This window comes from Gossypium hirsutum, chromosome D03 (assembly GCF_007990345.1).
Source record: "Gossypium hirsutum isolate 1008001.06 chromosome D03, Gossypium_hirsutum_v2.1, whole genome shotgun sequence".
Classification (NCBI taxonomy): domain Eukaryota; kingdom Viridiplantae; phylum Streptophyta; class Magnoliopsida; order Malvales; family Malvaceae; genus Gossypium; species Gossypium hirsutum.
Window position 1 is genome coordinate 8,672,741 of NC_053439.1, and position 16,903 is coordinate 8,689,643.

Sequence of the window (16,903 nt, forward strand, 5' to 3'; positions counted from 1 at the left end):
TAAGATCTATATTGTAATCTTAAAAAATATATATATCTTTTTATTTAAAAGAGTAATTAAAATATATTTGGTCTTAAAATTTATAATTTAATTTTCATGAAATTTATCTCAAAAAATCTTGATATAATTTTTTTGTTTTTTGATAAAATGAAAATTTGACCCTAACTAATTTTAGGAATGTGAACACATGGATAATAGTTATACCCTTAAAGCCAACTTTGGCACATTCAAATTGTAAAACATAATATACTCACAAATTTACCCATATTTAATTCAAAGATTAAAAAATATAGACTTATTGGATATGTATAAAATTAGGCAATCGGCTAAGAAAAGCATCATTTCCTTAGACAAATAGTAGTAGAGATTCCCACTTAGGAACTTCCAAACTAAAGGGCCGACCCTATTTGAGAAAGGCAGGCGACAAAACCAATATCTTTCTTATTCGATCGTTTTGCAACTTACAACTATATATAAAACATCGGGGAAGGGAAGGTATCAAAATTCATAAGCTTATAATCAGAAAAAAGGAGAAAGATGCAGGGCCATGTCTCACAGGATACTCCGGTTGGTGTTCCGGCAGCTTTAATATGGGATGTATACCGTGGTCTGGAACTGGGGAGGCTTGTGGATAAACTAGCACCGGAGGTTCTTGGAAGGGTAGAATTCCTAGAAGGTGATGGAGGCGTTGGAACCATTGCCAAACTCACACTTCCCCCAGGCACGTACTTGATATATTGATAGTCTTTGGTTAGAAATAATAAGTGATTCTATTTTGCAATAAAATGTGAATTTCATTGTAGGAAGCCCTGGAAGGGGTTACATGAAAGAAAGATTCACAAAGATTGATGATGAAAATCGAGTTAAAGAAACAGAAGTGCTTGAAGGAGGATACAAAGATCTTGGATTCGATGTGGTTCGTATTCGGTTAGAGATAGTGGAGAAAGATTCGGAATCATGTATGGTGAGGTCAACTATAGAGTATGAAGGAGACGAGAAGCTTGCCGATGTTGTTTCCCATGTCAACGTTAAGCCACTGGAAATGATGGCTGAAATTATTGGGAAACATCTCTGCCAAAACAAATCCACTCTCTAGGACTTTCCCTTTCCATGTTCCAATCCAACTACTTCGTTTCATTGCTCATTTCTCATATATCTAAGATATGATGGATATATGTCCGTTTTATAGTGTATGTTTGAGGTTTATAATTGTACTTTTGATAATGTTATATTTAAAATTCGAATATACATTCTCTCCTTAAAAATAATACAATGTGACTTAATTGATGGTTTGATGTTTAAATATAGTTTGATGTGACATAACCTACAATGTGACATACTCTATAATTTAAATATGTGACTTAATTATAAAACATTTTTCTTCCTTTTTCCTAGCTTTGCCCTCAAATTAAATTGACTTTTAAGACAACTAAAAAATTTAACTTTCAACATAAAGCAAAGGATACTCAATTTCCCTTACTTGATTTATTAAGTCTATCCAAATAAAGGAAAGAAACGAAAATCCATTGCCTTCGCATTGTGCCCCGCCTCCCTACCTCGTCTTTAAAATTTTGACACATCAAATTTTTTCTTTAAACATTGGTTTATTATGGGTTCAAATATGTTAAAGGTTTTTCTATTCTTTTAAAATTTAAAATTTAATCCTTATACTTTAATTTTGAGACATGAGACATTAGGTTCAAATCATACAACTACCGTTCAACTTCCATCTCCTACCAGCCTTACCAATTTCACCATTTGAAAGAACAGTAAGGAAAAGAAGAGAAAAGAACAAGGGCGTGACTGTGAGAATCTCACCAGAAAATCCAACAGAAACTACTCTGAAGCCGTGCCTTTCCCTTTCTTACTGCTGCTTCCAGCTTCTCCCTTAGCTGTACACAACCATTTCCTTGTTAAAACAAAAGAAAACACATTCCGCAGCCCTGTATTTCTACTAGAACACTTCATGAATTTATTAGTCTTGGACATGCAAGAACTCAGCTGCAAGAGGGACCTTCGGTCAAGTTTAAAACCAACCTCTCCAAAGTCCCATTACCAGTTCCCACCAGTGGTCTAGAGGCAAAGACGAGTTGAGGAATTTACCTATTTTTCTTCCTAAAATCAGCTCCTAATGAGCCCAGTTTGACCATGAAACAGTTTAACCACCCACTTCTCTTTCTTCAAACAGTTAGCAAAGATGAGCATAAGGAAAGAAAATCAAAATGTTTAAGTCTTTTTCTGTTTCTATCTTTCGTCCAGCCACAACCATTCACAACTTCAGTTTCCTCGCTCTTTTTTCTTTCTCACCGTCCCATCCCTTTTTCCCAAGAAAATCCATTTTAATTAAAATTATATGACAATATCTAAATGTTAGTGGGAACAATCATTGACCAATTTCCCATGTTTACAATCGACCACCCAACCAAAAGTCACACACAACCTAAACCCATTAGTTAACATTATAAAATATTAAGCATAATGATTAACACCACCATCATCTAACTATCTAGTTTCATTTGAAAGAAACATTTGTAACTATGTAGATAACTGGCGCTAACTAGCCCAACCACCAAACCAAAATTCCCTCCTCAACCAAGGTTATGAATTGAAATAAAATGAATGTCTTTGGAGTTATTAAATTTACAAAAGAAAAACAATACTCTAACCCTCCATCTTGTATTGAAATGATACTTTTACCATTTAAATCCTTAATTTAATTATCTTAAATCACCTTAGGTAATTACAATTTCAAAAAATTAATTTTTGAAGAAACTTTAATACAATTTTAATAAATAAAAGAGAGTTGAGAGAAGAATAAAATTTAAGTGAGAAATTCAAGAGAGATTTGAGAGAAATTCGAGAGAGATTTAAAAATATGAGTGAGAGAGAGAGTTGAGATTGAATTGTAAAAAAAGAAAGAAAATAGGGTTTATATAGAAGAAAAAATTCGTTAAGGGGGTTCAACGACCATTTGCTAAAAATGTTTTCAACTAAAAGCATTTACATTTTCGCTATTTCAACTTGATCCCATAATTTTTTTTTTAAATGGCTTAAACTAGTACTTTTTTTTAAAAGGCAGTATTTTTAGCACTCCAGGGCACTTTACCATAAAAGATTTTTGGAATTTCAGGGGGTTTGGTTCAGTAAAATATTCTGAGTCAACGGAAAATGTTAAGTTAGTAAACTGAAAAAGAAGGCTTTATCCCATTAGGCAAGAAGGAGTGGAAGACCAAACCTCTCACTTTATTCACTCTCTCACCTCCACTCATCTCGTAAAAGGACTCCATCATAGGCAAATTTTCTGTTTCTCCATGATCTTGGATTTGGTAGCTTTCATACACTAAAGCAATACACAGAAAGCCTAGAGAATCAGAAGGTTAGTTAATCTTTTCTTTTCTTTTTTTGTTTTTGTTTTTTAAATTTAGGTTTGAATTGTCCTATCTTTGTAGTTGGGACTATTTTATTTAGGAATTTGGTGTTTGGATCATGTGAACAAGGTGGGTGTTTCTTTTTTTTTTTTTTGATGGATTTTATTGCAACTTCAGTTTCTATTTGGTTGGTTAAAAATGAGAAAAAAAAACAAATAGAAAATATAAAAGGTATTTTCTAGTTTGAGGTGAAAAAAGCACCTCTTTGAATGGTTAGCTGCCCAATGAAGATTTTGATTTTCAGCTGAGTGTTATGTACTTGTATGAACTCTGTTTGAGATTAATGATGTGAGTTTTGGTTGATATAATTTACAACTTAGTTGTTTTAATTAATACTTTGTTATCTGTTTATCTAATATTGAGAGGGACACTCGAGAATTAGATGAAATCTTGCAATACTTGGAAAAATAGTGATGATTTTGATAATTGAATATTAGTTTCTTTAACCTTCCTTACGTGTCTTGCAAATGTTTTAATATGAAAGTGAAGTTAAACTATTAGTTTTTCATTTTAATTAAGTGGAAAAGTTTCAGTATTGTTAACAAATATGTTTCATTTTTATAGATATGTACAAGAACCAACTCAAAGAAGTTGCTTTAATCTGGTGTCTAATTCTTGCATCCGAGAAGGACCTAAATTTTTAATGCAGCTTGTTACACCAGGAAACTATGCTTTTATAAACTCTGAAATAATTTGTTCTCTTCATCTTGCCACTGTATTTTTCTTGGAATCTCTACCCTCTGTAACATACTTCTCAATGATTGTCTTTTAAATGAGAATGTCCTATATATTTCTCATGCATATAAAAACTCATGTTTAGTACCAAATGTAATAGCTTAAATGCAAGAGCCTTAGTTGGAAAGAAACATGAAAAAGTGATTGGTTTTTCCATATTCGGTTCAGTAAATCTTATGGTCACTTCCATGATATTTTCATTGATTCCTAGTTACTTAGGAACTTCCAAACTGAAGGGCCGACCCCGTTTGAGAAAGGCAGGCGACCAAACCAATATCTTTATTGTTCCCTTTGTTCTTGTTCGATTGTTTTGCAACTTACAAGTATATATAAAAGATTGGGGAAGGGAAGGTATCTAAACTCACAAGCTTATAATCAGAAAAAAAAGAGAAAGATGCAGGGCCATGTCTCACAGGATACTCCGGTTGGTGTTCCGGCAGCTTTAATATGGGATGTATACTGTGGTCTGGAAGTGGGGAGGCTTGTGGATAAACTAGCACCGGAGGTTCTTGGAAGGGTAGAATTCCTAGAAGGTGATGGAGGCGTTGGAACCATTGCCAAACTCACACTTCCACCAGGCACGTACTTGATATATTGATAGTCTTTGGTTAGAAATAATAAGTGATTCTATTTTGCAATAAAATGTGAATTTCATTGTAGGAAGCCTTGGAAGGGGTTACATGAAAGAAAGATTCACAAAGATTGATGATGAAGATCGAGTTAAAGAAACAGAAGTGCTTGAAGGAGGATACAAAGATCTTGGATTCGATGTGGTTCGTATTCGGTTAGAGATAGTGGAGAAAGATTCGGAATCATGTATGGTGAGGTCAACTATAGAGTATGAAGGAGACGAGAAGCTTGCCGATGTTGTTTCCCATGTCAACATTAAGCCACTGGAAATGATGGCTGAAATTATTGGGAAACATCTCTGCCAAAACAAATCCACTCTCTAGGACTTTCCCTTTCCATGTTCCAATCCAACTACTTCGTTTCATTGCTCATTTCTCATGTATATCCAAGATATGATGGATATAGAGCGTATGTTTGAGGTTTATAATTGTCCTTTTAATGATGTTATTTTCAAAATTCGAATATATATTTTCTCTTTAAAAATACAATGTGACTTAATTGATGGTTTGATGTTATTATATAACCAAGGTTTGCTGCTTCATTATAATATCAATTGAATTTATGGCTCTATTTTTGTTCTTTTTTTTGTTTGTTTATTGGGTCAATTTTTTTATTTAAATAGGGTGATTAGTTCCCAAGTTTGGTACGTTACTAAATATCCTCTCACACGTTTAACACTATGTTTGGATTAAAAGTAGTGAAGAAACAAAAAGTAAAATCGGGAGAATAAAAAAAAGTAAATAATTACATTTATCTTGTTTAAATAATTAAATTTAATAAAATAATAAAATAATTTTAATAATTTTTGTTTAGATAAGCCGTGAAAATGATAATTATAATGAATTTTTATAAAACTATTTACAAAAGAAATAAAGGACAAAAAAAAACATTCTCTTTCTTTTTCCTAGTTTTATCCCCCAAATTGGGATAACTAAAAAAAATAACTTTTAAGAGAAAGTCAAAGGATACTCAATTTCCCTTACTTTACATAGCTTATATTATTAAGTCTATCCGAACATTTGAGAATTGTTTTGCAAATTTTGCGCGAAAAGTAATTATTCGCTAAGTTTAGCAACTATGAATTCTGGCTTCGAGAAGTTAAATTTCTGGGACATGTTGTATCAGCCGAGGGCATCAAAGTTAATTTGAGCAAAATTTCAGCAGTTGTTGATTAGAAGCCTTCGAGAAATGCATCTGAGGTTAGAATTTTTCTAGGATTAGCTGGATATTACAGAAGGTTTGTTAAGGGATTTTCGAGGATTGCTACACCGATGACGAGATTATTGCAGACAGATGTTAAGTTCGAGTGGTCTGAGAAATGTCAGCAAAGTTTCGATCGATTAAAAGCACTGTTAATCGAGGCATCGGTGTTAGCTCAACCAAAGTCAAGTAAAGAATTTGTGATTTATAGTGATGCATCTTTAAATTGTTTAGGTTGTGTTTTGATGCAGGAAGACAAAGTGATAGCGTATGCTTTTAGACAGTTAAAACTGCACGAAAAAAATTATCTGACGCATGATTTAGAGCTTACAATGATTGTATTTGCGTTGAAGATTTGGCGACACCATTTATACGGTGAAAAATGTCATATCTTTATAGATCACAAGCTTGAATTATTTAATGACATAGAAATATTTGAATTTGAGAAAGCGCATATGGCTCGAGCTATTGAAAGACTATGATTTGATCATTGATTATCATCCGGGAAAAGCTAATGTAGTTGTCGATGCTTTGAGTAGAAAATCTCTGTTTGCTTTGCGAGCATTGAATACGTGATTAACGTTGTCTGATGATGGTTCGATCTTAGCTGAGTTGAAATCTAAGCCGATATTTTTACAACAGATTTATGAGGCTCAGAAATGTGATGGTGTATTGATAGCCAAAACGAAAACAGATTGAGTAGACTCTTGATTCAGATTTTTAGATTGGATTTGATGATAGTTTATACTTCAAAGGAAGAATTTGTGTTCCAAGAAATTCAGATCTCGTTCAGAAGATTTTATGAGAAGCTCATAATAGTAGCTTGTTTGTTCATCCTGGTAGCAACAAAATCTACAGTGATTTGAAACAAATGTACTGGTGGCCGGGTATGAAACAAAAGATTTCTGAGTTCGTATCAAGATGTTCAGTATGTCAGCAAGTTAAAGCTGAACATCAAGTACCTTCTGGTTTGTTACAGCCAGTGATGATTCTGAAATGAAAATAGGAGTGCATCACAATGGATTTTGTATCGGGATTGCCTTTGTCTTCGAGACAGAAAGATGCAATTTAGTTTATCGATGATCATCTGATGAAGTCTGCACATTTTATTCCAGTGCGTACTGATTATTCTCTTGAGAGGTTAACCGAGTTATATGTTGCTAAGATTGTTAGATTACACGGGTGCCAGTTTCTATTATTTCTGATAGTGATCCGTGATTTACGTCTTGATTCTGGAGCAAATTACATGAGGCTCTAGGTACTCGTTTTCATTTTAGCACCGTGTTTCATCCTCAGATAGATGGTCAATCTAAGTGAGTGAAACAAACACTTGAAGACATGCTTTGATGTTGTGTTTTAGAGTTCGAAGGCAATTGGGAAATATTTCTACCGTTAGTTCAACTCGCTTACAACAACAGTTATCAATCAAGCATAAAGATGGCACCATACGAAGCTTTGTATAGTTGAAGGTGCTGAAATCAATTGTATTGGACTGAGCTCGGTAAGAAAAAGATTCACGGGGTTGATTTGATACGAGAAATCGAAGAAAAAGTTAAAGTTATTTGAGAAAGTTTGAAAGTAGCTTTAGATCGACATAAATCATATGCGGATTTAAAACGTAAAGAGATTGAATTTCAAGTCGGCGATAAAGTGTTCTTGAAAGTGTCACCCTGGAAAAAATTTCTTCAATTCAGTCATAAAGGAAAGCTAAGTCCGCGATTTATCGAGTCATATGAGATTATCGAAAGAATCAGACCAGTAGCTCACAGATTGATGTTGCCTTCAAAGTTAGATAAGATACATAATGTGTTCCACGTATCTATGTTACGATGATACCGATCAGACCCTTCACATGTTATCTTTCCTATTGATGTCAAGATTCAACCCGATATGTCGTACAGCGAAGAATTGATCAAAATTCTAGCTCAAAAAGTTAAAGAATTGAGAAATAAAAACATAGCTTTAGTGACAGTTCTTTGGAAAAGACACAATTTAGAAGAAGTCACCTGGTAACCGGAAGAAGCTATGAAAGCGTAATACCCGAACCTATTTTTGGGTAAGATTTTCGGGGACGAAAATTCCTTTAAGGAAGAGAGTTGTAACAGCCCGTTTTTAGTGAAATCAGAACAGTGGTTTTGAAACCATAAATCCACCGTGAAAATATTTATTTTAATATTATTTTAAAGTCTACGGTATGATAGTAGTGTCGTATAAAAATTTCGTTAAGAATTTTGATGTTTGCGTATTTAATTTAGTGAAAAGAACTAAATAATTAAAGGTACAAAATTAGAGTTCTATAAGTTAAAGGTACTATATGGCTATGAAATTAAATGGTTAAAGGATTTAGTTGGTAATTAAACCATTTTGATTGTGGGTGGACAATTATGTGCATACTATTAAATGATTTTAATGTTCTGTAATAAAGTTATAATTGGAAGCTCGTCGGAGACCTATAACACTATCCAGTAGCTATATCGATAGCTTTTGATGTTTTAGTTATGGTTATAATGACATGTATAGGTGAACTTGTATTAATGATCTAGTGGTTATGTTTGGCATGTATTTATGTGGTAACATGGTTGTTAAACTTTTGGCATTTTGATGTTTAAATGGTTGGTGTTGAAATAATCAAGTAAAAGTATATGTTGGATGACCAATTTGGTATGTTTGGTTGTGTTTTTGTACATGATAAATTATGTTATGACATGGTACAGAAATAGGTAGTTGTGGGTGGTTGATTTATGTCAAATGTGTTTATGTTTTGGTTGATTTCATGATTTGTGATTGAGGTGCCTTTTGGCATATTAGTTGTATGGATAGATACCATATTGAATTAGTCCTATCATGCATGTTTGAGGTATGTTTTGAAACTTGATTTTATTTGCAAATGACTAGCAGGTGTGAGCTTGATTTGGGTGAAAGAAATGGCTTAAAAATGACTTATTTATTGTCCACACGGCCTAAAACACGAGCGTGTGTCTTAGTTGTGTATGACACACGACCATGCGGCATGGTCGTGTGTACCCTGTAGGTTTTAAAGGTGGTTTTTCGAAAGTTACAAGACCAGACACACGGGCGTGTGGCTTGACCATGTGACCTAAGTTAGAGAGTTACACGGGTACGAACACGGGCTGAGACATGGTCGTGTGTCCCTACTTCGAATGTCCACAGGACCTGAACACTTAACCACTGAACCAGATCAATTTCCTTGTAAAAAATTTCCAAGATCTAAACTCATAATTGAGGGATGGCCACTTTTGGTTTCAAAATCCAATTTCTTCTATCCCGACTTTTGGGATGTTACAACTCTCTCCCCTTTAAAAGAGTTTCGTCCCTGAAATTCCCACAGTCTCATCATTTCCTAAACTACAGAATCTATATTGTTTCTATTCACATAGACCACTACGCTGTCGCTGCACAACTCAAAATTTAATACAAAACAAACAATATTTCCAATGACTTTTTATTCACCAACGCAAATTATTACAAGAACATATCACAGAAATCGCTAATGGTTCTTCAGTTGTAGGTTCAAATCAATAGCACTCGCACTCTTCTCATAGTTAGAATTTCTCCATCATGGGCTTTTGGCCTACAAATTCAATTTGTGTCTAATCAACCCTTTCGAATCACTAAACACAATTCGAGCACCGCAATGCCCCACATTCTTGATTATCGCCCTCAGATTTGAGCATCCTTACAGGTTCATAAATTCTTAGATTAGACTCGTTACCCCAAGAAGAGGACTCGACTCGAGTCGCTCGACGATTAAGGCTACCTATACTTATTATTTTAATCTACAGTTTCAGAGATTCTATGAGTTAACTTAGGTTTATCAACAATCCTAAGACAAAAGTTTTAGCAGAGGTTTTCACAGAGTTTCCACAGTTTTTAACTAGAACATAGTAATCAAACACTACAATATGTGTTAGCTCATTTAACATAGCTAAAGTAGAGATACTTACAGATCGGCGTCGGAGTCTCGGATTCTTTATTTACAGACTCGAAAATAGTCAAAATCTGAACATACAGTTTTTTCAGGAAGTCAGTCAGAAGTTTCATTTACTTAAAACATTTTTCAAGAAGAGTTTTGAACCCAAAAACCATAACCTGAGCTTTGTAAACTTACCTCTAATGCCTCTGAATGTAACAACTCAAATTTGGCCTAGAAGTTTAAGCCAAATTTGGATTAGTTACACCAACGTATTGAAAACTAATTTCTTTTAGGAGTTTTAACTTTGAAAACCAAAAATTCATTTTAGTCGATTTAGGTGGTTTCATAATTCTATTTTAAAACTTGACAAATACTGACAAGATTATAAAAGAAACCAGGCAAGTTCGAAACAAATTACAAACCCAAAAGATTAAATCATAGTTATTTTAGTACAAAACAATCTGAGCTCTCGTACACCGTCTGATCCTAAATCGGATGTTTTCCTGAACAAGTAAAGGTAAGACAAAGAGTGAGTTACCAAGCATCACGTATAACCAACTCAAATACATATAAACAGCGTAATATATAAATCTTAGTAACGTAAAAAACTTAATAATAGTTGTATAACTAGTATGGAACAGATCTAGAGTATCACAAAGATTTCAACAAAGGTAGTACAACAGAACAAAGTACAACAGAACAGAGCAGAACCAAACAAATCAAATAGAACAGAACATAATGGAATGGAGCAGAACAGAACAGAGTAGAGCAAAACAGAGCATGTATGTTTATGTAGATGCAGTATTTCTCAAACAGATCAGAATGTAAATTTATCAGAAAATATCCTAGCCAATTTTGCTACACACCAAAATAGAATTCCCCCAGAACTCGTCCAGCCAGATCACACCAATAGAAAACTGTGGACAGTGCCACTAGAATATTTGTTGTTGAAACTGCCAGACCAGATATATGTGGTCAAATCACTATATCATAGTCGAGCTGTCAGAATAGAATTGTGGATAAACCACCAAGTAATGCAGATCATTAAACTACCAGAAACTTCCTCATTTCACATTAACCCAAATCCTATACAATGTGTCATGGCACGCGTATGCAGAATCGGAGTGATGAGCATATAAGTAATGCTATCATTCAATAACAGAATCAATAGATATGGGAGTTCATGTTTTGTAAGACAGACTCATCAAACCTCAACAGATCATATTAGATTTGCCATGAAATCACATGTACGACTTTAAGTCAGAATCAGTAACAATCACTTTAACATATCTAGATATCGTATATTCTTTATCAATAGAGTAACGTAGAGAAGCACCAGCAAGCTTAACAGAATACAGACCGTACCTAGATAATTCACATACATTATACAATAGCACACTACATTCTGATAGTTTCTACATACTTAGGTTCGGCATAGCAGATATATGTATCGTTCCCAAGTTGTTCATCATCAGATAATCAGATATCAAGTTATACAATCTAATTCAGATTGTACGGACCCTACAGTAGACATGCATTTGTTTTAAACGACGCTTGTGGCCCGAGCGAAAAATTCCAAATATTATTTCACACGTTCATGTGGTTTCATACGGCCTGGAGAATTGGCCCATGTGACTCCACACGGTCTAGCACAAGCTTGTGTGTCCTACATGGCTTGACACACGCTCATGTCCTTTACCTGTGCTGTCCTAAAACAGTGAGTTACACGGCCTGGATACACGCCCATGTCACTGGCACGTGTGAACCCTGCACAATTCATAACCACACAAACGGTCTAGGAACACGCTCATGTTCTTCACTGGTTGTTGAACTTATCATCGATAACCTTTAAAATCTCATTAAAGATCGGTAAGTATTCTCATTTCCAATTAGAACCCATAAATTCCGTAATATTCGTTCTTGTTAATCTTTCAACTCGAATACGAATCTTTTACGAAATTTCCCAAAGATCTTGAAAATTTTGATAGTTCTATTCACTTTTTTCCCATTCTTTTCTTTAAATTTTTAGCAAACTAGAGTGAAAGTCACCTAAAAATAAGTTTAAAATAGAGTAGAAAATTAATAAAAGTGAGCAATAGCTCAAATGATTAAAGCCTTTACTTTTTTCTCCCTTGCAAACCAGGTTCAAGTTACGCCAAACTCCCCATTTCCATTTTAATTTCGACCAAAATTGGATATCTTGCCTTGCAACCCCTTGAAATTTGAAAACCCTAAGTATTTAATCCTCCTTTTCCTAATTACTCTAGGATTTTTATTTCTTTTCTATTTCAACTTGAATGTTCCCTCTTTTCCCTTTAAATTCTTCTTTTCTTTTCTCCTCTTTTTCTTTTTCATCATATTTCACATTATTTTGCTGTAAAAATTATTTCTTTGCTCACTCCGAATCAAAATCAATCTCTATTAAATTCATTCTACACTGGTTGTTGAGTTTATCATCGATAACCTTCAAAATCTCATTAAAGATCGGTAAGTATTCTCATTTTCAATTAGAACCCATAAATTTTGTAATAGTTGTTCTTGTTAATCTTTCAACTCGAATACGAATCTTTTACGAAATTCCCAAAAAATCTTGATAATTTTGATAGTTCTATTCACTTTTTTCCCAGTTCTTTGCTTTAAATTTTTAGCAAACTAGAATGAGAGTCACCTAAAAACAAGTTTTAAATAGAGTAGGAAATTAATAAAAGTGAGCAATAGCTCAAATGATTAAAGCCTTTACTTTTTCTCCCTTGCAAACTAGGTTCAAGTCACGCCAAACTCCCCATCTCCATTTTAATTTCGACCAAAATTGGATATTTTTCCATGCAACCCCTTGAAATTTGAAAACCCTAAGTATTTAATCCTCTTTTTCCTAATTACTCTAGGATTTTGATTTCTTTTCTATTTCAACTTGAATGCTTACTCTTTTCCCTTTAAATTCTTATTTTCTTTTCAACTCCTTTTCTTTTTCATCATATTTCACATTATTTTTTTGTGAAAATTATTTCTTTGCTCACTCCAAATCAAAATCAATCTTCATTAAATTCGTTCTTCACTGGTTGTTGAATTTATCATCGATAACCTTTAAAATCTCATTATAGATCAGTAAGCATTCTTCTTTCCAATTAGAACCCATAAATTCTGTAATAGTTTTTCTTGTTAATCTTTCAACTCAAATACGAATCTTTTACGAATTTTCCCAAAAATCTTGATAATTTTGATAAATCTTGGAAACTATTATTGATTCTTATGTAAATCCTATTTAAAAAACCTATTCCAAGTACCCCAGATCAGACCTAGGCACAAGGAACAATGTTTGAGATCCTGGTGACAAGTGTGTGTTCTTTTATGAGAAAATCAAACCTAGAATAGACCACATGGTCGACTATACATGTAACAGCCCGTTTTTAGTGAAATCAAAATAGTGATTTTGGGACCACAAATTTGAGTCCGTAAGAAAATTATTTTAATATTATTTCATGATCTACATTATGATAGGAATATCGCATAGAAATTTTGTTAAGAAAATTTTACCGATTTCATGTTTAATTGAGAAAATGACCAAATTGCATAAACTGCAAAAGTTTAATTCTAGTAGCTAAAAGGATCAAATAGCTATGAAATTAAAAATTTGAGGTTCTTACATGGCAAATGGACCATTAGGAGAAGTTAGTAGATAAGTATGATGATTCATCCATGGAAAATTAGAAAAAGAAAATGATAAAATTAGAAAGATGATAAATAATAACATAAAGAAAAATATCATCAATTATCATCATCTCTCCCAAATAAAATATGGAAACCCTAGCCATGGAGAATTGAAGAAAGTTAAACTTATTTGGCCTAATTAGGTGAGTATTCAAGTCTCGTTTTTAGTAATTTATATATTTCTGAGATTGTAATAGTTTAATTTAGCTATCTCGGGGGTTAATTTGCAAATTTATCAAAGTACTAGGGTTTTTCCATGGATTAATATGCATGAATTATTAAATTTCTGGTAGAAAATGAGAGGTTGTTGATAGATAAACAACTTTTGTAAAGTGAATTTTGATGAAATTGTGATTTAGGGACTAAATTATAAAGATGTAAAATTCATGGAAAAGTTATAAATTTTATGAATTACATGGGCTGCAAATGTTATATGTAAAAATTGGCTAGGCTTGGAATAAGGATTAAATTGCATGAATTTCATTTTTCGAGCCTAGGGACGAAATCGTCATTAATTAAAAGTATAGGGGTAAATGGTAATTTTTATTAGGATGTGAATTTAATTGAATTAAATAGGGATTGTATTAAATTGAGCTAACTTTACTTATATAGATTTGGATAGATCAAATACGGAGCTAGATCGAGGTAAAGAAAAAGTAACGGATTAGTAGCATACAAGTTCACGAACATTGTCGGGGTAAGTTCGTGTAACTAAATTGAGAATTTATATATGTTAATTGAATTGTATGTAAGTGTTTGTATTATTGTCATGTATATGAAAGTATTCACATATCCAACAATGATCGATAAGGATAAAGTCTCGTTTGAATATATAAAATTTGATTGGATACAGGGTTCTTGAATTGGTTGTGGTCCTGCATATATGGCGGACACAGCATAGCTCAAAAGAGCATCCCGTTATTAGTCCTCTCGAGCTTCCCGTTATATGGCTCTTCGTGAGCTTCCCGATTAAAGGCTCTTTGTGAGCTTCCTGATTAATGGCTCTCCGAGATTCCCGATCTAGCTCGCTTGAACTTCCCGATATATGGCTATCCAGAGCTTCCTGTTAATGGCTCTTCAGAGCTACCCGTTATTGGCTAGCATGAGCTTCCCGATTATGGCTCTTATGAGCTTCCCGTTATACAGTCCGGATAAGCTTCCTGTTACATGGCTCACATGAGCTTCCTATTATATGGTTCGAGAGAGGGATTCCCGATTATGTGCTCTAAGAAGCACTCTCGAATATGAATTGACGGATTACAAATTGTACACTTCAAGTGTACTACCTGTGTATCCATGGATATTTCTAATAAATTCAACGGGCAAAGTTTCGACATGAGATAATCTGAACTTGAGATGAATTATTATGGAAATGTACATGTTATATGGATATATGATGTGGAAAGCATATGTATATGAAAATTTTACATAATGAGTTCATCTTTGATTCTTGATATTCACATGAAGTACATGACTAACGTATTTCTTGAGATTATATGTGTTTAGGCAAATTGCCAAATTTTCTATGGATGAATTTTGCATGTTTACTTTAAATATAAATGATTGGTAAGTTAATATCCCGTTATATGAACTTACTAAGCATAATATGTTTACCCTGTATTATTTTTCCTATTTTATAGTACTTTGGAAGCTCGTTGGGTTGGAAGCTTGGCGAAGATACTTCACACTATCCATCAGCTCGTTTCGATATAAAAAGTAAGTTAAATCTTAGGTTATAATGGCAGGTATAGGCTAAAAGTGGTCAAGAATAGCATGTATGTGTTTGGTTGAATTTAGCCATTGGAATGGCTTGTGATGAATGTGTTTTGATGTGTAAATATATAAGGTTATATCATGTTTAGTGTGAGATTGATATGGTTGATTTGTTAGTAATCTTATAAGTATTGTTTATATGCATTTTTGGTCAAATAGGTAAGTTTGGATATATAGATTTATGAAGTGATACATCATGTATAAGACTTAATTTTGGGTTGGATTTGAATGTCTTGGATTGGCTTGTGAATGTGTTAAAGTGTTAATGTAGGTACAAGGCAAGTTTGGGTGAGAAACATGGCTTGGAAATGACCTTATTTTGTCCACACGGGAAAAGACACAAGCGCGTGTCTTAGCCGTGTGTGACACACGGCCTAGCATATGGGCGTGTGTTTTGGCCGTGTGTCTTCTGCATATTTAAAAATTCAAAACATAATGCTCAAAATTTATCACACAGCCTGGCACACGGGCGTGTGGCCCCTTCACCTTAAAAAAATTTTGAGATCTTGCGAAAAATTCTATGAGTACTCGGTTTAGTCCCGAATTGTTTCTAATGTATGTTTTGGGTCACAAGAGCTCATATAAGGGACTTTATGAATACTTTCTGACATGAATGTTAAATTTTATGAAATGTCTGTATTTGATCTGTATATTTCGGTAATGCTCCATAACTTTGTTTCGGCGACAGATACGGGTTAGAGGTGTTACAATACAAGCGTGTGGGCCGCCTGTGTGGACCACACAGCCCCCTTACACGACCATGTCCCCCTGAAACCCTAGAATTTTTGCTTCTCACACAGCCTAGGACCCTCCACACAGTCGTGTCTCCCCTGTAGGTTGATTTTACAATTTTCACACAACCTCAGTCTGTTACATGACTCAGCTACACAGCCGTGTACCACCTCCACACGGCCTAGTCATATGGCCATGTGTCCCTTATGTTTTAAATATTATAATTTTATCCCCTATTTTTCATATATTATAATTTTACCCTTATTTTTCAAAATTTATAATTTTGCCCATATTTTTTTAGATTTTATAATTTTACCCCTATTTTTCATATTTTATAGTTTTGTTCCTTATTTTTAAAAAATTTTATAGTTTTGTCTCCTACTTTATAAATTTTACAGTTTTAACCAAAATATTATATTTCAATCAGATTAGTCTTTGAACAAGTTCTGAACTAGTTTTAGTGAATTAAATTATGCAATTAGGTCTCTAATGATATGAAATATGTTAGAATCCTTGATTAATCAAATTTATATGTTATTTATTTGTCTTTACTTATATTTGTGTTAATTATGAATAATATATATTATTATTGTATCTATACTTGTGATCGTATGAACGACATGCCCTATGATACTGTTACTCCGAATACATGAAAAGCATGAATTTTGGCTAATAAGTTGAACTATTATGAGCATATTAATTGTTATTGTATTATTCTATTAAAAGCATAATTAAATACTACCATATTGATTTATTTGAGTTT

General features: G+C 33.4%; 2 protein-coding genes across 5 annotated transcripts; both read left to right on the top strand.

Moving 5' to 3' along the window:
• The first annotated feature begins 512 nt into the window (after nt 1-512).
• LOC107950544 (norbelladine synthase) lies at nt 513-1,303 on the top strand. The gene is made up of 2 exons (XM_016885418.2): nt 513-721; nt 804-1,303. The coding sequence occupies exons 1-2, from the start codon at nt 538-540 to the stop codon at nt 1,094-1,096; spliced, it is 477 nt and encodes a 158-aa protein (XP_016740907.2). The 5' UTR covers nt 513-537; the 3' UTR covers nt 1,097-1,303.
• Nucleotides 1,304-2,828: 1,525 nt separating this feature from the next.
• Nucleotides 2,829-5,334, top strand: LOC107950543 (norbelladine synthase). 4 transcript variants are annotated; one of them, XM_016885415.2, is made up of 3 exons: nt 2,829-3,376; nt 4,375-4,741; nt 4,824-5,334. In XM_016885415.2, exons 2-3 carry the CDS (start codon nt 4,558-4,560, stop codon nt 5,114-5,116), a joined length of 477 nt encoding a protein of 158 aa, XP_016740904.2. In that variant the 5' UTR covers nt 2,829-3,376; nt 4,375-4,557; the 3' UTR covers nt 5,117-5,334. The 4 variants fall into 4 exon arrangements, with proteins under 4 accessions (XP_016740904.2, XP_040945654.1, XP_016740905.2 ...); XM_041089720.1 differs by having other exon boundaries at nt 2,889-3,376; nt 3,993-4,741; XM_016885416.2 differs by having other exon boundaries at nt 2,889-3,376; nt 4,383-4,741.
• Nucleotides 5,335-16,903: the final 11,569 nt, after the last annotated feature.